This window comes from Sparus aurata, chromosome 15, assembly GCF_900880675.1.
Source record: "Sparus aurata chromosome 15, fSpaAur1.1, whole genome shotgun sequence".
In the NCBI taxonomy this organism is placed as follows: Eukaryota; Metazoa; Chordata; class Actinopteri; order Spariformes; family Sparidae; genus Sparus; species Sparus aurata.
This window is the reverse complement of record NC_044201.1, coordinates 546,316-569,928: the sequence shown is the minus strand read 5'-3', so window position 1 is coordinate 569,928 and position 23,613 is coordinate 546,316. Positions and strand designations below refer to the sequence as shown.

Below are 23,613 nucleotides of genomic sequence, written 5' to 3'. Positions count from 1 at the left end.
GATGGATGCAGTAATTATGATGTATCGTCCTTCTGGATCAGTTATCGTGGAATGGTGGATTAGAGGGATTCTTTTATTTACTAAAGTACAGACACATTTTTGTCTACTGTTGTAAGTGGCTGAGAAAACTTGATTAAATTGTTGAGATTGGAGCATATGTGATTCAGAGTTAGATAGATGGGTTTCTTGTAGTAAACATATATAGCTTTAGTTTGATAAGATGGTTTATGATTCCTATTCTCTTGGGCCGGGCACAGATACTGCACACATTCCATGTTATTAAGTTAAGTGTCTGGGTTATGTTGATGTAGGTGGGATTCTGTCATGATTGGGTCTGTGAGTGTGGCTGGTGTGTATGTGTGTGTGTGTGTGTGTGTGTGTACACCATGTAGTATAGACAAATACAGTAAATACAATGACAAAAGACAGACTTGACATAGAGGTGAAATGAGAAAAGGTAAGGAATATATATATATATATATATATATATATATATATATATATATATATATATATACACAGTGTTGGGAAAGTTCACTTTGTACATGAACTAGTTCAAAGTTCAGTTCACACATTTTAAAATGAACTAGTTCAGTTCATAGTTCATAATTAAACATTTGTTTATATTATTTTTTTTCAACATGTTGCAGCGAGCTATTATTTTTCTAAATGATTGCCACAGCCCATATAGAACCACATACAGCTATTTATCAGTTTTAACACTGAAATTGCAGCTCTCTGACAATATACTGCAAAACCAGGTTGTCCAGCCGCGGCTGGGAGATGAAGACAGTGGAGCCGCTACTGTACGCTGTTAATGTGATGTGGGTGGTAGAGGATCTGCTTTGGCTGCCGTGTCTTTCGATTTTTTATTTACTCGCACGTACCTTGAAAGGCTGGCCTGGTGCTTTAGTTCAATGTGCCGTTTCAGGCTTGCTGTTGACGTTGTTGATGTACGGAGTTGCTTCTTGAAACCCGGAGGGCAAAGTTTACACAAAAAGGTCAGATTTTTCCCACCTGGATCATCACTGACCTTTTCATAAAATAGTTTTAAGTAATCATACAAAGATGCCGTATTTATGGTTGAGGCAGAGTCTGAGGTAGTGCTGCTGCCTTCATTTGTTTTTGCCTTCATGCTTAGCACGTTGATGACATATGCTGCGGTGCGATTCTGTGGAGGCTGGTGTTGCCAGTGTTGCGTCCGTTCAGGACGAATTAATCTGTGTTCGTTTGGTAATGCCTCACTGCATGTTTGGTATGCAGCTGTTTCTGTCTGAAATAGTTCAGTTTCGTTTTGATCGAAAGTAAAGCGAGCTGCGTGCACAAACCTCTCGTCCAGCATCCTTTTTTATACACAACAGCCAGATTGGGTGTTTTTCCGCTACATATTAAGGCCTGTTCACGGTGTATTTTAGCCGGTTTTCGCCTGGAAGGCTCTATGGAAATCTGGCACTGTCTTGAACGAAGTTAAACTGTGAGATTGCGCCGTTCGTAAACGCCAGAATGAACGCGTTCACCATTACGTTCATCAGGCAGAAATACGTGCGTTCAGTTCACGTTCGCCCAAAATATGAACGAGTTCATGAACGATCGTTCATTGAACGCGTTCATGCACAACACTGTATATATGTATATATACATATATATGTATATATACATATATATATACAGTATAGAATACTAGATATATAAGATAATAGATAGATATATATAGAGATAAAGATAGAGAGAAGATAGAAGAGATATAGAGAGATAGATAATAAAGAGATAAGAATAGATGACTATATAGAGAGTAGAGAGAGATAGTATAATAGAGGATAGATATAGATATACAGAGATATAGATAGATAGCGATATAGAGATAGACATAGAGAGAGATAGACAGAGAGAGAGAGAGAGAGATAGAGATATATAGGATTAGAGACTAGATTATTAAGTAGATATAGAATATAGACGAGGATAGACGAGATAGATAGAAAAGATAGAGATACAGTAAGAGATAAGATATGTAATAGATAATTAGACATATATATAGTATTATAGAGTATAAAGGATATAATACAGATAATAGAGACATATATATAGATAATATAGAGAATATCTAGATAATATATATAGAAGAGACATATATACTAGAGATATATATTAGATCTAGTATATATTATACAGTATATTATACAGTAATATATCTATATATCGATTATATAGAGTATTAATATATATATATATATATATATATATATATTATATATATATATATATATATATAATATATATTCTCTATATATATATACACATAGAGAGAGAGAGAGAGAGAGAGATAGGGAGAGATTAATCAAGGGTGAGCAAGAAAGGCGAAGTTCGTTTGTTATTTAAAGGGGGGGGTGCGTGTAACTTGGAGAGAGATTTTTATGTATGCATCTTCAGTAGGTAGAGTAATGAGGGTTAAGTCCACTTGTTAAATGAGCCAGGGTGTGATGGAGGCACACATGTGGCACAATTTAAAAGGGTTTCCAACAGGCTTTCCAACACTATAAGTTTTATTGCCAAGAAGCATTGTTACAACAAAGAAAAAATCTACCAAACACAAATTTCCTTACTTTTTCCTTACTTCTTTGATGTACAAACGGAAGAATACATTGACAAGGAGAGATAGAGAATGCATTTATACTGATATGAGCTCTCTGAGCAGTATACCCACATGATATGCTGGTTGATGTCATAACAGTCTCACACTGGAATCACATTTTTTACACATGATATTGTGAAATTCTGTATATCGTTACATCCCTAGTAAATACTTAAGATTTGTGTTTAATTTTTGCTTTGCTTATTTGTTCTAGCACTAGGTCATTGGTAGCTACAGTGTTCATCAGTTTTGATGAGAGCTAAACATGAGAGAGAGGCGCAGGAAGACGAAAAAGAGAAGGACACACTTTCAAGTTCAAGTTTCCTTCAAGTTTTTTGAAGGATCTGTTGACAAAGGAGAAAAGAGGCAAGCTGTTTCAAGCATCGAAAAAAATAACTTAAAACCCACCGAAAGAAAACCCACGCTAACAGTGGACGGTCTAAACAGATTACAATTCCACTTGACAAGCCACCAATACATCCCCCAGTATACCAGCTGGACATCCGCCCTCCTAAGTGGGATGATGTGAAAATAACTGTATGTCCGGCAAGAGCCTCATTCTCTCTGGGGCCCAACAGGATCCAAAACAGGCTCTACAAGAATGTACCAGAGATTTTACAGGTCCTGTGGAGGCTGATGAAGGTTGTTTGGCAGAAACAGGCCACAGGAGGAGGGCTGGAGGCATCCTAATTCCAACGGAAGAGGACTCAGCTGACATCAGCCAGTTTCGCCAAAAACAGCCACCTGAACATTGAAGGAAAAATCTTCTTCAGCACAGTGGCTTTCTACCTAGATGGGTTTTTGACACAACAGTGCAGAAAGCGGGAGTTCCAGGCTTCCCTGGGTATTTGGAGCGTGCATGCATGATATGGCATCAACTTCAAACTGCTAAAAGAGATGGAGGAGATCTCCACGTAGCCTTCTTTGCCTTCATCTTCCTCAGTTTCCCACTTGGATAGCAGAGAGGGACATATTGGAGCAGGTGCAGTGGAAAGGGAGGTAGAGGTGAGAATGGGGCAGTAAACGGTGGGGGAAGAAGAGGTAGGGGCAGCAGAGAAGACTGGGCTGGGTGTCTGGTCCAACCTATTGATGAACAGGTTCAGGTTGTTCAACTACATCTGATCCCCCTCAGCCTGAGAGTCTGGTTTCCTCTGCCATGGGATGGTTTTAAGGCTTTTCCAGACTCCACTGATGTTTCTCTGTTGCAGCTGGTTCTCCATCTTCCCCCTGTAGCTGTTCTTCCCCTCTCGGATCTTCTTCCTCAGGTTCTTCTGCACAGCCTTCAGCTCCCCCTTTTTTCCTGACCTAAAGGCCCTCTTTTTATCCTTAAGGAGAACCTTGTTGTCAGAATTAATCTAGGATTTGTTGTTTAAAAAACACCTTACAGTCCTGGAAGGTGCGGTGTTATCCACACAGAAATGTATATAGTCCATTATGCAGCCTGTTAAACTGTCAATGTCCTCCCCATGAGAAACGCACAGTTATTCCGACACAGTTGAGTCAAAACAGTCCCTCAGAGCCTCTTCAGACTCCTCAGTTCCTCAGGTCATGCCTTACCTGTGCAGGTTTCCGCTGGTTGCCTGTTAACAAGGGGCTTGTACAAAGGCAGGAGATGCACCAGGTTGTGATCAAATCTTCCCAGGGAGGTGAGTTGTATGCCTCCTTGCTGTTGGCATAAAATAACTCCAGTGTTTTATTGTCTCTATCGCGGCAGTTGACATATTGTGTGAATGTGGACAGGGTGGACGACAGAGAGGTATGAATGAAATCTGTCTGCAGTGAGCTTGTGACTGAGTGGAGAACACCACAATGGTACAGTAAGACAATTAAAAAGAAACACACACACACCTACGTAGATTGGGCCCCAACTGTCAATCGACCAATTTTACACTAAAAAGACTTGACTCTGACACTGTAAAGGGGGTTTATTTCAGTGCATTTCTTTGGCCACAACCTAATGATATCTCTGTAAAAACGTTGTTGCACACATCAGTGTTATATTTTCCATTTAATATGTTCAGACCTTTATTTAGTATTCCTACATGTTCAGTTTAGTTTTGTAACAAATCATTTCCTAATTACAGAGGAAATACAGCAGTTGATAACATTCAACAAATGACAAAACAAAGGTCAAAATCTCACCTCTCTCCTCAGTGGAGACTGCAGCATGCGACGCCTCAAACCCTCCCAGTTGAAGCCCTGGAACCACCTACAGAACAGATAAACCAAAAAATCTCAGAGTTGGACTCAAAGCTACAACTTCCATTATTCTTTTAAAAAAAATAACCTTGAACCACATTTTAGATCAATTTTCCTAATCCAATTAGAAACAACATAGTGTCCCTTCCATTTTTAACAGCTGCTAATGATTACCCAATCAATCACTGTTTCATACCTTTACTTTCATATAGTATAGTATAGTAACAATAGAGCCTGAGAAATACATAACTGTAAGAAAAGTTTAAAACAGTAACAGCCATGAAAGACTTCTGCAATTTTCAAATATTATGTGCTGCCCAGAGCTGACAGTTTTCCCCTGTAAGATTGTGCCTGATCTGTTATAAGGGACTATATACAAATACACTGCAAATACATTGCATCAAGTTCTAAACATTTTAGAAAAAAACTGGATTACTATGCCATTAACTACAACTTCTTATAACATCATGAAATGAATTGTCATCAGGCAGCAACCAGGGAGGAGGGGAGGGGACAAGGGGGCACAGAGAGCAGGCAAATGTTCAGAGATCCTGCCACTCAGGGTAACAAAGATCACTGTTTTGCTCCCATTTTTCATGAGCTGAAATCAAAGATCTAAAACTTTTTCCATATACACAAAAGAAGATCCATTTCTCTCAAATATTGTTCGCAAATATGTCTAAATCTGTGCTAGTGAGCACTTCTCCTTTGCCGAGATAATCCATTCCACCTCACAGGTGTGGCATATCAAGATGCTGATTAGACAGCATGATTAATGCACAGAGGTGCCTTAAGCTGGCCACAATCTGAAATGTTCAGTTTTGCGTTATGGGGGGGGGGGGGGGGGGGGGCAGAAAACCAGTCAGTATCTGGTGTGACCACCATTTGCCTCACATCTCCTTTGCATAGAGTTGATCAGGTTGTTGATTGTGGCCTGTGGAATGTTTGTCCACTCCTCTTCAATGGCTGTACGAAGTTGCTGGATATTGGCAGGAACTGGAACACGCTGTCGTATATGTATCGTATATCTGTTGTATATTAGTCGTATCCAAAGCATCCCAAACATGCTCAATGGGTGACATGTCCGGTGAGTATGCTGGCCATGCAAGAACGGCCACAATAAAAGGCCACTCTAAAATGTTCAGTTTTATCACACAGCACAATGCCACAGATGTCACAAGTTTTGAGGGAATGTGCATGCTGACTGCAGGAATGTCCACCAGAGCTGTTGCCCGTGAATTGAATGTTCATTTCTCTACCATAAGCTGTCTCCAAGCATTTTCAGACATTTTGGCAGTACATCCAACCGGCCTCACAACCGCAGACCGCAGACAGCTGCTGCAACAATCTGTTTGCATAACCAAAGAATTTCTGCACAAACTGTCAGAAACCGTATTAGGGAAGCTTATCTGCATGCTCGTCTTCTCATCAGGGCCTCGACCTGACTGCAGTTCGTCGTCGTAACTGACTTGAGTGGGCAAATGCTCACATTCGATGGCATCTGGCACGTTGGAGAGCTGTTCACTTCGCGGATGAATCCCGGTTTTCACTGATCAGGGCAGATGGCAGACAGCGTGTGCCGTCGTGTGGGTGAGCGATTTGCTGATGTCAGCCTTGTGGATCGAGTGGCTCATGGTGGCAGCGGGGTTATGGTATGGGCAGGTGTATGTTATGGACAACAAACACAGGTGCATTTTATTGATGGCATTTTGAACGCACAGAAATACCCTGACGAGATCATGAGGCCCATTGTTGTGCCATTCATCCACGACCATCACCTCATGTTGCAGCATGATAATGCATGACCCAATGTTGCAAGGATCTGTACACAATTCCTGGAAGCTGAAAATATCCCAGTTCTTGCATTGCCAGCATACTCACCAGACATGTCACCCATTGAGTATGTTTGGGATGCTCTGGATACGACACATATACGATACGTATATGACAGCGTGTTCCAGTTCCTGCCAATATCCAGCATCTTCGCACAGCCATTGACATTGAAGAGGAGTGGACCAACATTCCACAGGCCACAATCAACAACTTGATCAACTCTATGCGAAGGAGATGTGAGGCAAATGGTGGTCACACCAGATACTGACTGGTTTTCTGACCCCCATGAGTAGCCATGAGTCCTACCCAATCCCAGTCAGGGTATTCTCCACCAGTACCAAACCAAAAATAGTTTAGTACTGGCTGTCAGTTCCATAGGGGGGCTATGGAACTGACAGTCTGCAGTCAAGAAGGCAGAAACCATTTCAGCCTATGCCTCCCTGCAAACTCTCCATTTCCTGACCCTTACCGAGACCTGGATCATCCCAGAAAACACTGCCACTCCAGCTGCCCTCTCAACTGCCCACTCATTTTCACACTCCGCGAGACTAACAGGTTGAGGAGGAGGAACTGGCCTCAACTCAACATTGTGGTGATCTATCACCCTCCCGGTCCTCTCCGTGACTTCTTTGATGAGATGGACGCCCTCCTAAGCTGCTCTCCCTCTGCTCTCTCCTTTACTGTTCTTTCCTCACTACCATTGACATACCAGTTTGCTCTAATGTCTACTGAGGAAGCCTCCTCCACTCTGCTATGCTCCCTCTCCTCCTCTTTAGACAGTCTCCGTCTACTCACCTTCCAATAGATTGGTGCTATGAGCAGCAGAGAGAAAATGGAGAAATCACATCATCCTGATGACCTTGCCCACTACCACCACCTCCCCTCTGACTTTACCTCAATGGTGTCAGCACCCAAATCAGCCTTCTACCTGTCAAAGATCAACTCCTCTGCCTCCAACCGCAGGAAACTATTTTCCTTATTCTCTTCTCTCCTCACCCTTCCTACCCCTCCCCCTCCTTTCTCCCTCACTGCTAATGACTTTCCAACGTACTTTGCCAAGAAAGTAAAATACATCAGCTCCTCATTTACTCCTATGCCCATCCAGAAAGCACCTTTCCCAACCCTCACCTCCAATGGCCTTACCTGCTTCAGCCCTCTCTCCTCTGAAGATGTTCTCACACTAGTGATGTCTAATCGTGCCTGTTCCCTTGACCCGATTCCCTCTCCCCTTCTCCAAAACATCTCTCAAAACATCCTGCCATTTCTCACCACTCTGATCAACTCCTCCCTCACTTCAGGCATTATTCCAGCTACTTTCTAGACAGCCACAATAAAGCCACTCCATAAGAAACCTACTCTAGACTCAGCTGACATCCAAAACTACAGACATGTATCTCTTCTTTCATTCCTCTCTAAAACCCTAGAACGCGCAGTCTACAACCAACTATCCTCCTATCTTTCAGGAGGATTCTAACACGATAGAATTGAACGGAGTAACCTTAAAACAGACAAAGTTCAAAGCTGAGAGTACTGAAAATAACCAGAAACAGAACAGGAAATCTGAGTTTGGACTTAGTCAACCTCTCTTAGCCTGCACTTGTTGAAACTGTAAGCCATCATACATATCATTCAACCCTTGCAAAGCCTTTATATTTGACAAGGTTGCAGAGAAAGAGCCAGCCTGAGGAGAGGCATCAGAGAGGCCAAGACAGCATACCAGAGGAGGATAGTGGAACATCCCAGCAGCAACAACACGAGGCAGGTGTGGCAGGGGGTGCAGCACATCCCCGGCTACAAATCCAACATCCTCGCAGTGGCTGATGGAGACGCTTCGCTGGCGGAGGAACTGAACATATTCTTCGCTCGCTTCGAGGCGGAGCAACCACATGCAGTCACATCACACCCCTCAACCCGTGACAAAATCCTCATATTGGAGGAACATGAGGTGCGGGGCACACTAAGGGGGATGAACCCGAGGAAAGCTACTGGACCAGATGGCGTACCTGGACGTGTACTAAAGACCTGTGCAGACCAGCTGGCTGTTGTCTTTACCAGGATCTTCAACCAGTCCCTGTCCCAGTGCACCGTCCCACCCTGTCTAAAGTACTCTGTTATCATTCCACTGCCAAAAAAAAACAGCAGTAAGCAGCTTGAATGACTACTGTCCAGTGGCACTTACACCGATCATTATGAAGTGCTTTGAAACTCCGGTTCGGGGGCACATCATCTCAAGTCTGCCACCTGCATTGGACTCTCACCAGTTTGCGTACAGGGCTATGTCTTATAAAGGAATTACTAACACCATCCTCCCCACAGACTGGTGTCCAAACTGATGGGGCTGGGACTGTCTTCCTCCATCTGCCACTGGATACTGGACTTCCTGAAAAATCGCTCTCAGACGGTGAGAGTGGACTCCCACCTCTCAGCATCCATCAGCATCAGCACCGGCTCCCCCCAGGGCTGTGTGCTGAGCCCCCTACTCTACACCCTCTACACTCATGACTACACCCCTGCCCATGCCACCAACAGCACTATTAAATTTGCAGATGACAGCACAGTAGTGGGACTCATTTCTGAGGGGGATGAGTCTGCCTACAGGGCTGAGGTGGAGCAGCTGACTGGGTGGTGCAGGGACAATAACCTGGTCCTTAACACCACCAAGATGAAGGAGCTGATCGTGGACTTCCGGAGGAAGAAAACGGAAAGCATCCAACCACTGTGCATCAGCCGGGATAATGTGGAGAGGGTCTCTGACTTCAGGTTCCTGGGCATCCAGATGGAGGAGGACCTGTCGAGGTCTGTCACAAAAACTGTTTGTGTCTTTCTACCGCTGCTCAATAGAGAGTGTGTTGACATACTGCATGTGTGTTTGGTATGTCAGCTGCACAGCAGCAGAGAGAAGGCACTTCAGAGGGTCATAAACACCGCCAAGGAGATCACTGGCTGCTCTCTCCCCTCCCTAGATGAAATGTACAGTGCAAAGTGCCTTAAAAAAGCTCAAAACATCATCAGGGACCATCACACCCTGGACATGAACTCTTTGGACTGCTGCCCTCGGGCAGGAGATACAGGACGATAAAATGCCTGACAAACAGGTTCAAGAACAGTTTTTACCCGAGAGCAATAGTGTTGCTGAATACAATCAAGGCATAAAAGAATGTGTGCCTGACTGTGCAATAATTCTCATGACTGTGAAAAAATCTCGTGACTGTGCAATAATCTCATGGCTAGAGTATGACATGATGCATGTGAGCTGTGTGCTTGGTAATTGTTTTTTTTTTTTTTGTTGTTTTTATATTTACCCTAGTATCAATGTTCCTATGTTTTTTATGTTTTTTATCTGTAATTTGCACTAATAACTGGTTTGCTTTGCAATTTCGTTGAACAATGTACAATGACAATAAAGATCTATTCTATTCTATTCTAATTGACTTGTGAGCCAATCAAAGTGATTATAAGAAATTGTTATTATTAATGAATGCTGTTAACATATCAAAATATGTCGTCATCTACAACTGATTAGTTAATCATGAAATTTTCATGAACTAATCATCAGTAAATGTTTACCTAGTGATTTGTTATGTAATGAAAGAAGCCTGAAAGAAGCCATATTTTATAACTCATGTGCAGTGACGGGCTGGGAACAAAAAACGGCCCTGGCATTTTCACCCACCAGCGGCCCACAGAAGGGGGGTGCTCGCGCCCACGCGCAATTTTTAACGCACGTAAAGAACAGGCACTTTTGATAGCCCTGGTGATAGTAAACGTAAATTCCTAAGCTATAAACCAGGGGTACTCAAATACAAATCTTAAAGGGCCACAAAGATTTTTTTGAATGACTCAGAGGTCCATGTATTGAGGTCGGTCAGGCCACATGCAATAATACTGTAATATTCAAAACAAAATGTCCTTTTCATTCTAAACAACAAAATACGAACTAAAATAAAATGTTATTTCCATTTTAACATAAATTAAAATACGTAGTTGAATATTTCCTCTTTTGGTTAGCCTTCAAACATTGTGTCCATCACTTCAGTCATGCATTATTTTATTTCATTGTGACATAGATGTGACAAGAATCCTGCTTGCAGCTTGATATGACAATTTCAGTGCATTTATTTGTGTTTTGCTTATCTCTGAATTTTGAGGAAATGTCTCTTCAAAATTCCTATGCTTCGTCTCATAATGCCGTTTCAAATTGGAAATCTTCATCACAGCTTCTCCTGGCATATTGTAACTCCACTTGTCGACTGTGGCGCAATGGATCTTGGGTATTCTGTTGTTGTTGGTGTAATTATGGTTTGTGAATGTGTTTGTGAATAAGATGATATGTAAGATGGTTGTGGGTTATTTCACGTCATTTGTTCTGTGATTAAATGGTGTTTTAACAAGGATGATACAAATTTTGGCACCGTGAGTGAAAGGGTGTTTGCCGGAGAAACTCCCCGTCCGTAAACTCTTTGCGACATTAGATATACATGAGATCGCTAACGTTAGCTAAAACTTGTCAAACTGCCCAAGATAGTAAAGTAAGACGAAGGATTTAAAATCACTGCACTGTCAGATACGTGGAGATTGTCCCGGTTGGAGGCAGAATAAATGCAACTTTGAAGATCCTATTTCAGCGAGTTGCCGATTATCACTGTCCACTTTGTCATAACAGTTTACTTGGAAACACGCCATATTCAATCTCTTACCACCAGCAAAATGTGAATACGCGAAGTGCTCCGAAAACGAAAGTGAAAGTTAAAAGTTGCACTCTGTCTGTGTATCGTTGGCATGGAGACAAGTCCCGGTATACACGTGCTGACCCAACCAAAACACATAGTGAAGGAATAATAGTTCGGGGGCCACAAACAGGAGGCCGGCGGGCCGGATGCGGCCCGGGGGCCGCCTATTGAGGACCGCTGCTATAAACAACTACACCCCAATACATAAAACACATTAATAAATCATCACAGCCAGCCGCTCCATGATACAAACGTGTCATTTTTTTTTTTTTAACAATTTCTTTATTGATTTTAAGCACAGACAGATATGCAGTTTAACATATTAGAGTACATATTTTAATACAATATAAAGAAGATGCATTCAGGCCTGTGATTCATGAAGTCTTTAAACGGTCTCCATATTCCCTCATAGACATCCAACTTGTTTTTCAGAATATATGTTATCCTCTCCATTGACATACATTGTGCCATAGTATTAATCCAAGTTCCTATTGTAGGGGCCAAGATTTTCTTCCAATTGAGGGCTATTAGTCGTTTTGCCTGTAGTATAGCAAAGTCAATAAACTTACATTCTCTGGTTCTTAATTTCAGATTTGTCGGGTACAGATGTAGCAGTATCATTTTTGAATCTACTGGGATATTTATAGACAAAATGGTCATTATTTTATTAGCCACTTCCTTCCAGAATGCATTAATTTTATTGCATTCCCATATACAATGTATGAATGTCCCTTGGTTTTCTCTACATTTAAAACACATGTCCGGTATATTACTGTTATATTTATGTAATTTCACTGGGGTGATGTAGGTCCTCATCAGCCAGTTATACTGAAGAAGCTTTAAATTTGTGCTGGCTGTTTTGGTTTGAGCCTCCTTACAGATTTTGTTCCACTCGTCATTTGAAATGTCAACTTGGAGGTCTAACCCCCATGCATCAAGTTTGGATATTGCTGATTCGCCATAACCAGACATGAGCCAGTTGTATAATAATGAGATCAAGCCCTTGCTTCTACAATTTTTGATCATAATTTCTTCCAAAGGGCGATAGTCGGGATTGTTAGTGACTGATTCTGTGAGGAAGAAATAAAGCTCCTTAGTTGTAAATATTTAAAGAAGTGCTTCCTCGGAATGTTAAACCTTAAGGATATGTCCTCAAATGTCATTAAAACTCCTTCTTTATAAAGGTCAGAAATTTTCCTCAATCCTTTTTTTGCCCAAATCTGGAATCCCGCATCGAGTGTGCCTGGCTTAAACACAGTATTGCCCCATATTGGGCTAAATTGTGACAAAGAAGTAGATATTGTCATATATTTCCTTACTTCATACCATATGTTAACCATATTAAGCACTATAGGATGAGTAGTGTGAGTTCGTAGATGCTTTAAACTGGCTGAGTACAGATACAGGTTTAATGGTATCTGGAGGGAGTATGCCTCTATATCCACCCATGATGGAGAGTTTTCTTTGCAAAAATAAAACATTATGGTCCTCAACTGTACTGCCAAATAATACCAGTAAAGGTTAGGACATTTTAACCCCCCAGTATCAAATGGAAGATATAACAGGGACAGGCGAACTCTAGGACATTTCTTGTTCCATATAAATTTTGTAATGAGTGATTCTTGCAAATGTTCCTTCAGGTGGCGCCAAAGAAACGTTCTGAAATAAGTACAAAAACTTGGGTAGGATATTCATTTTCAATATATTTATCCTTCCAATGAGAGAGATAGGAAGAGTCAACCATCTTTCTATAGCTTTAAGTGATGAATCCATTATATTTTCGTAGTTTGTTGCCACTATATTTTCCAGTATAGGAGCAATTTTGATACCCAAATATGTAAAAGTGTTGGAAATTCTAAAGGCAGAGATACATCGACCAGGATCTTGACTCTCCTCTTCATTAAGCAACATAAGTGAAGATTTAGATGCATTTATTTTATATCCAGATGCTTTGCCAAATGTTTTGATCAGGTCTAAGAGTGCAGGTATAGAGGTATCTAAATGTTTAAGGAATAAAATTACGTCATCTGCAAAGAGAGCTATTTTGTGTTCTTTGTTACCAATTCTGATTCCCTGTATTTGTCTGTGAGTTCTGACTGCTATTGCTAAGGGTTCTATAGCTAGAATAAAGAGAAGTGGTGATAAAGGTGACCCTTGAGGACATCCTCTTCTAATGTTAAAGGATTCAGACACCACTTCATTGGTTAGCACCTCAGCCATAGGGTTTAGATGTAGTAATTTAATCCATTTATAAAAAATTTCTCCAAATCCGAATCGATCTATAACCTTGAAAAGATAGGGCCATTCGACCCTATCAAAGGCCTTCTCTGCATCCAATGATAGAAGGCCTGTATCCTTTTCTCCTTTTTGGTTATATATGATATTGAGGACACGTCTTACATTATGGAATCCTTGCCTGCCCTTTATGAACCCATTTTGATCATCCCCCACAATTTCTGGAAGAACAACCTCTAGCCTTCTTGCCAAAATTTTGCTAAGAATTTTTGTGTCTGTATTAATCAGACTTATTGGACGCATATTTTTGCATTTATTGTTTGCCTTACCTGGTTTTGGAAGCAAGATAATTAACACCTCTCTCATTGAGGGTGACAAATAACCATTCGTGTAAGATTCCAAGAACATCTCATAGAGAGGGGTTATCAATTTATCTTTGAAATACTTGTACAAATCAATAGGGAGGCCATCCGGCCCTGCTGTTTTTCCAGAATTCAATGCACTTATAGCTTCTGCTATCTCATCAATGCTCAATTGTCTGTCCAGGTTTATTTTATTTTCCACTGAAATCTTTGGGACGTTAATTGTATCTAAGAATTCAGACTGAGAGTCAGCTCTTGTATCTTGTTCAGACCTATAAAGGTTTTCATAAAAATGTTTAAATGCATTATTAATTTCTTTCGAGTCAACCACATTGATGCCATTTTGGCCCTCAAGATAAGTGATAGCCCTCTCTGATTGCTGTTGTTTGATGCGCCATGCAAGAAGCCTCCCTGATTTCTCCCCTTGATCGTAATAAGTCTGTTTGAGCCTCATCACATTTGCTGCGGCTTTGTCAGATGTTATTTCATTGTATTGGGTTCTAAGTTGTAATAGCTGTTTTGAGATTTGTTGTTTATTCTGACCTTCCTGAAACCTTTCGTTCTCCAGTATTTTAATGTCATATTCCAGCCGTTTGGTTATTTTATTAACTTCTTTAGTTTTACTGCTTGTGTAACTAATGATCTGACCTCGAATAAATGCCTTAAAGGCCTCCCACCTAGTTGTGGCAGAGGTCTGTGTTGTATTTAGCTCGAAATAGTTATCAATTTGCTCGCCTAAAAATTTTAGGAACTTTGAGTCCTGCATCCATTTTAACCGAAACCTCCATTTGGGGGATTGGCGTAACAATTTCGGCTCCACAAGAGTCAAAGATACAACAGCATGATCCGAGATAACTATACTATTGTGGTGACAGCCTCTGATGTTAGAGAGGAGTTCTGCCGATACTAAAAAGTAATCTATCCTGGAATAGCTATTATGAGTACCGGAAAAACAGGAGTATTCCTTTTTTAATGGGTTCAAATGTCTCCATATATCAATTAAGTTTAAATCTTTCATGAAATAATGTAGTATTTTCCTAGATCTTGTATGACTGTTGTCCATCCCAAGAGATCTATCATTTTCTGGGTCCAGGACACAATTAAAATCTCCAGCTATAATATGTTTACCTGGCAATGATGATATTCTGAGAAATAAGTCATTATAAAACTTATCGTCGTCACTATTTGGTCCATAAACATTTATCAGGTTAAGCTGGGATGAGAGAAGACGACCCTGTACAATTAAAAATCTGCCACCAGGATCCTCAATTACCCTATCAATCTGTAATGGAATGGATTTGTGTATTAGTGTCAAAACACCTCTAGAATTAGTGGAATAAGAAGAAGAGTAAACCTGTCCCGGCCACCTACATTTAATCTTAGCTGTTTCATTCGCCAGTAGGTGTGTTTCTTGTAAGAACACTACCTTGGCTTTCAGCTGCTTTATTCTATTCATAACCTGTTTTACTTTGATAAGTTTTTGAAGGCCTCTACAGTTCCATGAAATACATTCAATCAAAATATCTGACATTCTTTGTACTTGTATGATATATATAGTGGTACCCCCCCTTTCTTAGAGATATCCAATCCTTCATTATTTCAAGTTTAGCTTGATGGCAGAATAAGGCCATCTGTGTAATGTGATAAAATAAAAACAGTACCATGATATAGAGAGATTTCCCCCACCCTGTTCTGAACGAGCCCGATTTGAACACACGAGCAACCCCTCCCCCTTATTATTCTTCCTCCAAATACCTGGAACAGGTCCACATCATAACGAGGAACCATTCTACAAACTCATCTAACAACTCTTACTCAGATTGCTTGTTGAATGAAAATACAATCCGCAACACTTATCTCAGATATAAGCTATAAGCCTACAAACATTTACACGTAGGCCTTCTTTATGTAAAAAAAAAATAAAAATAATTAAAGATAAGAAATTAAAAAAGAAATAAATCAAAGAATGGATAAATAAATAAATAAAAGTACTAATAATATTTAAACGTATCTTTAGGCAATGACGCCATTTAAACCTCATTTCCCTTTTGCATGACTTAACTTTTTACTTTTTGTATATCATGGCATGATGAAAATATACTGGAAGAATAGTAAATAACTAAATAAAAGTATTAATTAACAGGATTTTTGGTGGCAGTATTTTCAGTCCGTTCTTTAAATGAAACATAAAATTGTCAATATGATTTGCCATAAATATAACGTGAGACAAAGTAGATAGTCGTGAAGATATGTTTTCTCTGCCTACTCAGATCTACTCATCTCCGGGTGACGATTCATTCATCTCCTCGATGTATTTTTCCACATCTGCAGGTGTGTCAAAGACATTCCTGTTCTCCCCTATGGTCAACAGCAGTCTGGCAGGGAAGATGATCCGGTGTTTCATGATTCCCCTGTCTCACAGTTTCTTCCTCACGCCGTCGTACTTTCTCTGTTGTCTGTAAACGTCTGCTGACAGGTCCGGGAGGAATCTTACTTTGTTTTCCTTGTAGGTCACCTCTTTTTTTGCTCTCGCAGCTCTCAGGATATTTTCAGTGTCTTTATAGTTTAAGCATTTCACAATAAACACTCTGGGAGCGGAGCCGGGTCTGAAGCTCATCAGCCGATGTGCCCGTTCCAGATTGGGGGGCGGAATGTTCAAAATGTCCGCTATCCATTTCTCCATGTACAAGCGGGGGTCCGAGCCCTCCTCTTTCTCAGGTAAACCCAGGATACGCACATTATTGCGCCGACTTCTGCATTCTAAGTCATCCACCTTGTTAGCGAGCAGTTTAGCCTTCTTTTCAAGTTTTCCCACAACACCTTGTAGCTTGTTTATATCGTATTCGGCTGTAGAAATGCGCTGCTCTGCTTCGGTGATACGACCATTGCATTCTTTAACTTCGTTTTGGACATTTTTAATTGCCATCAATACGCCTTCCATTTCGTCATGAAATTCTTGCTTGAAAGTGCGAATTGCCTTAATTATGTCCATATTAGAAGGGTTTTCCATGTTGTCAGCGTTAGCCGAGTTACCTTTTTCTGCTTGACCTGTTACATCTCCATCTTCGTGGTCAGAACCCGACACGTTTTCCTCGTTAGTGGGCTCTTCAGTTGTTTTAACGTTAGTCTTCTCTTTGACTCCTTTTCTTGGCAACTTCACTATTTACGCTTATTTCTCAATACTTTGTGTTACTTTTTGGTGTTTGGGATTGTGTTAATAGTATTAAGTTCTAGATAAGCAACAGAGCTTGAGTAACCACGTCCACCTAGCGCGCCGCCATAACCGGAAGTCGATACAAACGTGTCTTACCGTCACGCAGTCATCCATGTCTACCTCTTCATCCTCCTCTTGCTCATATTCCTCACTGTCCTGTCTTTCTCCCTGGTGTGCTGGTGCTAGCAGTATTAGCGCTAGTGTTAGCTGAAGCTGCACTTGATTTTAAAAACAAATCAGTCGGTTTGCAGCATTTTTCACCGTCAACCAACAGTGCTCTCTGAGATTTCTCTCTTTTTCTCTGCTCCCACCTTGTGTCGCTTGATACCTCGATTCATTATTTTGCTAGCTTAAACTCAGTCAACTTCCAGCTTCCAACCTCCAACTTCTAACAACCACACTCAGACGGTCCACTCGATTCAGTCTTGAAATTCCCAGAAGGCATTGCTTCATTTTAACTTTTGCAAACAACTATTCAAATAAAAAAAATGCAGGTAGATTTGTTTTATTTAAAACCATGTACGTTTTTGAACATCTGAATAAGACATTTTGCTACAAAACAATGCAGAATGATATAAAAGTTTGTGACTGTAGAGGGTAACCATGACTGTGATATAGACACTCGTATGTGGCATATAAATAGTGATTAGATTACACGTTTAATATGCTGGGTGAAGAGAAGTTTGGTTTCCCTTTGACTTAAAAATGTTTTTGACGAAAACATTGGGAGAAATGAACTTAAGACCGCTCTGTGATTTGAAGACGGGCCCGTATGGCAAATGAGGGTCTCTGGCCATTTATTTATTCATTTGCGGCCGCCTTTTGACGCAGCCGCCCCGCTATTTTTATTTATTTATTTATTTAGCCTATTTATTCATTTGCGGCCGCGGCCGCCTATTGATGCAGCCGCTCTGCTTTATATTTATTCATTTATCACCAGGCGGCCGCAGTGGCATTTGCCCACATTGCCCAATGGCCAGTCCGTCCCTGCTCATGTGTAAATGTATTGCTGAATCATGTATAAGTCATTTACAAGTGCTTTTGCATCCCCCTAATCTAAAGTGTAGACACTTCATCACCAGAGAATGTGTTCATATCATTTGTAGTTCTTCCTTACCTGTCACAAATGATCAATATATGAAAGTAAGTTATTTACAAACCTTTCAGCAGCCCTCTAATCTTAAATTTCAACCTTTTATGTACCAAGGAGTAGCATACCATTTTAATTGTTCCTCATTGGTTACAAAAAACACTCTACAGTCAAATGATGCTTAAAAGTGACAAAAGATTTATTGCAACAATGGAGTAGCAAAAACACAAAAAATGACCTTACATCACAATGAAAATTGGAACACCACAGCACTGAGCGAACACTAGCTGCCTGGTGTTATGGGGGCGGGACTTGATAAGCTTTGGCTTCTCCCGCTTTTTTTCCCTTTCGGCCATGTGTATTGTATTATTTGAACAATGATGAAATGTGATGTTTATGAATTGACATGCCCGAAATAAACAACATAAATAAAATAAATAAATAAATAAATAAGTAAGGTTAACCCACACCCATGTCAAACAAACATCTCATCCCACCTTTTACTTTCTCTTGATTATGGGGAGAAGCTTTCCATTTTTTTTAAAATGCTCAATCTCTGACAACAGTGTGGGGTCATTGCTTAAAGCATCTGAACACTTCATGATAAAGGGACTAACGCTATATGTATATAACGGTGTTACTGTGATGATAAATGACACTTAAATATTGAATCTGTGTTTATAATAACCACATCCTGACATGTAAATGTGAAATCTGTCTACCATACTGTAAACTTGGTTAATTTAATTTAACCTTAAATATGGACAACTGACCGCATAATATATTTACCAGAATCAGAAATACTATTAATCCCCGACGAAAATTGCGGCATTACAGCTGCTCCCACTCAAAGTCAAGAATATGCAGAAAAAAACTAATAATATTAATAATAAACTATACATATGGTGCATTTTTATAAATGTAGCCTACTGCAACTTTACTTTTTTACCATTGAATGTTATTTTATACATTATAATTCTTTATAATGTTCTGTCATAGAATAAATCACATCACTGCTAACAAAAAGGAAAGCAGCTCATTGCTGCTGCAGCTTCTTATCTTGATCTGCAGTCTTAGTTAAATTTATTTGTCATGATTGTTATTATTAGTACTTAGATTATCAAAAATCACTGTATTTATAAAAACGACGTTGGTGCTTTTTATTCACACAGATGACACAGTTACATGTCAAGATCTGGTTTGAGCGAAACTGCAGAAAAACTGCAGAAAAAGTGTGGGTGTTGAAACACCTACATCCCCCACGGGTGCGACGCCACTGTTTCGTACGTAATATGGTGTTCTGAGTGTGTTGAGCCTCAAGCTGCTTCTCTGTCCGCTGCTCCGCTCTGTCTCTCACAGAGGAGACACAGAGAGAGTACCTAACCACAGTAACTGATAATAACCTGAGAAAGACAGTGTAGTTCTGTTTCTACAGCTCCCTCATCACAGTGACAGCACAGCCTGTCCTCTCTGGGCAGCCAGGTCTGATGGTGTCTGCCCTTCTCTACTGCCAGACTGTGGTCACTCAGTCTGGCAGTAGAGAAGAGCAGACACCATCATGCATTCATATATTTTATTTCCTCCGTTTTCCCAAGATAACGGAATAATTTTCTCGAGATCTTGTGATAACTAAACTTTGTTTTCCCGAGATAACAATATAATCAATTCGAGATCTCCAGAAAACAAAACGATAATGTAGTATATTAAATCATTGCAGGAAACATAATTCAGTGTAGCAATGTCAGAGGAGCAGGAGCATATCGATCACTGCGTCACATGTATTTTCAATCAAGGCCTGCTACAGGCTGACTATCAGTGTATTTCATCACGTTCAGCAAAAGTCATGCAGGCACACTTCAAACACGCACACACACGATTCACAAGAAGACAGTGAGACGCTTAAAATAAAAGTCTCGCATTTAGTGTCTTATATAATTAATGAAATAATAACCTGGCTTCAAAGAACATCAGTTAACTAAATGAAGACAAGATGTTCTTATTAACAATTATCACATTAAAGGTCATTGACAGTCGTTACACTAACTGACTGACTCATTCACACACACACACACACACACACACACACACACACACACACACATACACACACACACCTTATTATATTGTTATCTCGGGAAAACAAAGTTTCGTTATCTCGAGATCTCGACAAAAATTATCCTGTTATCTCGGGAAAACAAATGAAAATAACTCGTTATCATGAGAAAACAAAGTTTCGTTATCACGAGATCTTGCGAAAATGATCTCATTATCTCGGGAAACGGAGGAAATAAAATGTATGAATGCATGGCCGTTTAGGGCTTCCGTACGTATATATGTATATATATATATATATATATATATATATATATATATATATAAACGGCCATGCATTCATACATTTCATTTATATTTTATTTAGAGAGAGCGAGAGAGAGAGTTGCCGTGGTTACTGATAGCGACAGCAGCAAACAACATGAGCTCCTGAAGATTATCTCTTATTTTTGTCTTGAAATGAGATAAACTTTCAATTTCATATCAAATTTTGAAGAGGAAACACTTTTAGAGGAATTACCTCCCAGAAAGAAGAAAAACTGAAAAGATAACACCTAAAAAAACTTGTAGAAATCCATCTACAATAGGGTACATAGGGTTGCTATGGCGCCGTACTAGGTGGCAGCCTGTAACAGCAGCTCCCGTGGGTTTTTAAGTTTTTTCGTAGTTTTTGTTGTATTTGTGTTGTGTTTGTGTTCTGGTTTTCGCTGAACTTTTGGCGGCTCTTCTCCGGAGACTGGGAGAGGACGAACACCTTTCTTTTTTTTCTTTTTTGAACTTTTACGGCACTTTTAGTGATGTTTTTGCTAACCCTAGCAACGGAGGGTCAGGAGCGCATCATTGAGCGCATTGTTTACACACGCGACCAGCTGATTGCGCTGTGTGAACCTGCACTGCTACCCGGAGCCAGACCTGAGGTCCTGAAGGAGCTGCGGAGGAGCCGGAGTGAAACGGAGGGTGAAGAGGAGGAGACGTGAGGTCTCTGGGGAACAAGACGGACGAGCTCGCTGCGCTGATAAAGGCTCAGAGGGAATATCGTGAGTGCAGTGTGTTGTGTTTCACGGAGACATGGCTACACTCACACATCCCGGACCACAGCGTGGCGATTCCCGGCTTCAGCACTGTTCGGGCGGACAGGGACTTGACAAGCAGCGGAAAGAAAAAAGGAGGAGGGATTGCACTGTATGTGAGTGAGAGGTGGTGTAATCCCGGACATGTTCATGTGAAGAAACGTCTCTGTATCCCGGACATTGAACTGTTGACTGTGGGGATGAGACCTTATTATTTGCCCCGGGAATTCACGTCCGCCATCATTATCGGTGTGTACGTTCCTCCTTCAGCTGATGCAGCGCTGGCCTGTGACATCATCCACTCCGCTGTTGCCCAGATACAGACGCAGCATCCTAACGCATTTATTGTCATCACTGGGGATTTTAATCACGTCTCACTGGACAAAGCCCTTCCAACATTTCACCAGTATGTTGACTGCCCTACCAGAGACTGTAACACACTGGATCTGTTGTATGCAAATGCTAAGGATGCATACAGTCCCACAGCCCTCCCCCCTCTTGGAAGATCTGACCACAACCTGGTCCTGCTGACCCCTAAGTATATCCCCCTTGTTCAGCGGCAGCCTGTCCACACTAGGAGCGTGAGGAGGTGGACTCAGGAGGCTGCTGACGCACTACAGTACTGCTTTGAGTCGACAGACTGGGATGCACTTGTTGAGCCACATGGAGAGGATCTCGACAGCATGACCGACTGCATCACAGAATACATCAGGTTCTGTGAACACACCACCATGCCAACCCGGACTGTACGCTGCTTCCCTAATAATAAGCCGTGGATCACCAATGACCTGAAAGCCCTTCTTAACAAGAAGAAGAGGGCGTTCAGGTCTGGAGACAGGGAAGAACTGAGGAGAGTGCAGCATGAACTCAGGGATATGCTGAGGGCCTGTAAAGATGCCTACAGGAGGAAGCTGGAGGCCAAACTCCAGCAGAACAATGTGAGGGATGTGTGGACTGGTATGAAGCAGATCACTGGGTGTAAGGTGAGCGGCAGACAGTCATCGGGCAGCCTGGAGAGGGCAAACGAGCTGAACAGATTCTTCAATAGGTTCAGCTCACAGCCTTCTGTTGTCTCCCTGACACCTCCAGATCCCCACAAACCCTCACTGCCCCAAATGCTTCCTCCCCTCCTCCCTCACTCCTCTGATGTGAGCTCTCCTGTGCAGCACCTCTCCTTCTTCTCCTCCTCCTCCTCCTTCACCTCTTCCTCCTCCACCTCCTCCTCCTCTACCTCCTCCTCCTCCACCTTCACCTCCTCCTCCACCTCCTTGTCCTCCACTGAAGACACCAGCAGCCTCCCCCGCATGACTGTGACTGCAGGCCAGGTTAGGAGACAGCTGGAGAGACTCCACCAGCAGAAGGCTGCAGGCCCTGACGGTATCAGCCCCAGGATCCTGAAGACATGTGCCAGCCAGCTGTCTCCTGTCCTACAACACCTCTACAACCTGAGCCTGGGTCAGGAGAGAATACCGGTGCTTTGGAAGACTTCCTGCCTAGATCCTGTTCCAAAGAAGTCGACACCATCAGACCTCAATGACTATCGACCAGTGGCCCTCACATCTTACGTCATGAAGGAGCTGGAGAGACTGGTTTTGGCCAACCTGAGGCCGCAGGTGAGAGCCCTGCTAGACCCTCTGCAATTTGCTTACCAGCCCCACTTGGGAGTTGATGACGCTGTCATCTACCTGCTGCAACGAGCCCATTCGCACCTGGATGGTGGAGGAGGTACTGTGAGAATCACATTCTTTGATTTCTCTAGTGCTTTTAACACCATTCAGCCACTGCTACTGGGGGAGAAGCTGCGGGTGATGGGTGTAGACGACACAGTGATCTCCTGGATAACTGAATACCTGACAGGCAGGCCACAGTTTGTCCGTATGGGCAGTGTTCTGTCTGATCACCACTGACTTTCAGTACAACACCGGGTCGTGTCACCTGCAGAAGTTTTCTGTCGACTCGGCTGTTGTTGGGTGTATAAGTGAGGGACAGGAGGAGGAGTACAGGGCACTGGTAGACAGCTTTGTGGAGTGGACTGGACAGAATCACCTGCGGCTGAACATCAGCAAGACCAGAGAGATGGTGATAGATTTCAGGAAGAAGAGGAAGACGGCTTTCCAACCTCTGTGCATTCTGGGAAAGGATGTTGAGCCGGTGGAGGATTACAAGTACCTGGGTGTTACCATCAACCACAGACTGGAC

General features: G+C 41.7%; 1 protein-coding gene across 1 annotated transcript in view; it reads right to left on the bottom strand.

The window, feature by feature from the left end:
• prkg2l (protein kinase cGMP-dependent 2, like) overlaps positions 1-23,613 on the bottom strand; it is a 123,050-nt gene that overhangs the window by 14,901 nt on the left and 84,536 nt on the right. The window contains exon 19 of the mRNA XM_030442861.1: positions 4,772-4,838. Within this exon, the coding sequence (XP_030298721.1) occupies positions 4,772-4,838 (67 nt within the window). The remainder of the gene's footprint in view (positions 1-4,771; positions 4,839-23,613) is intronic.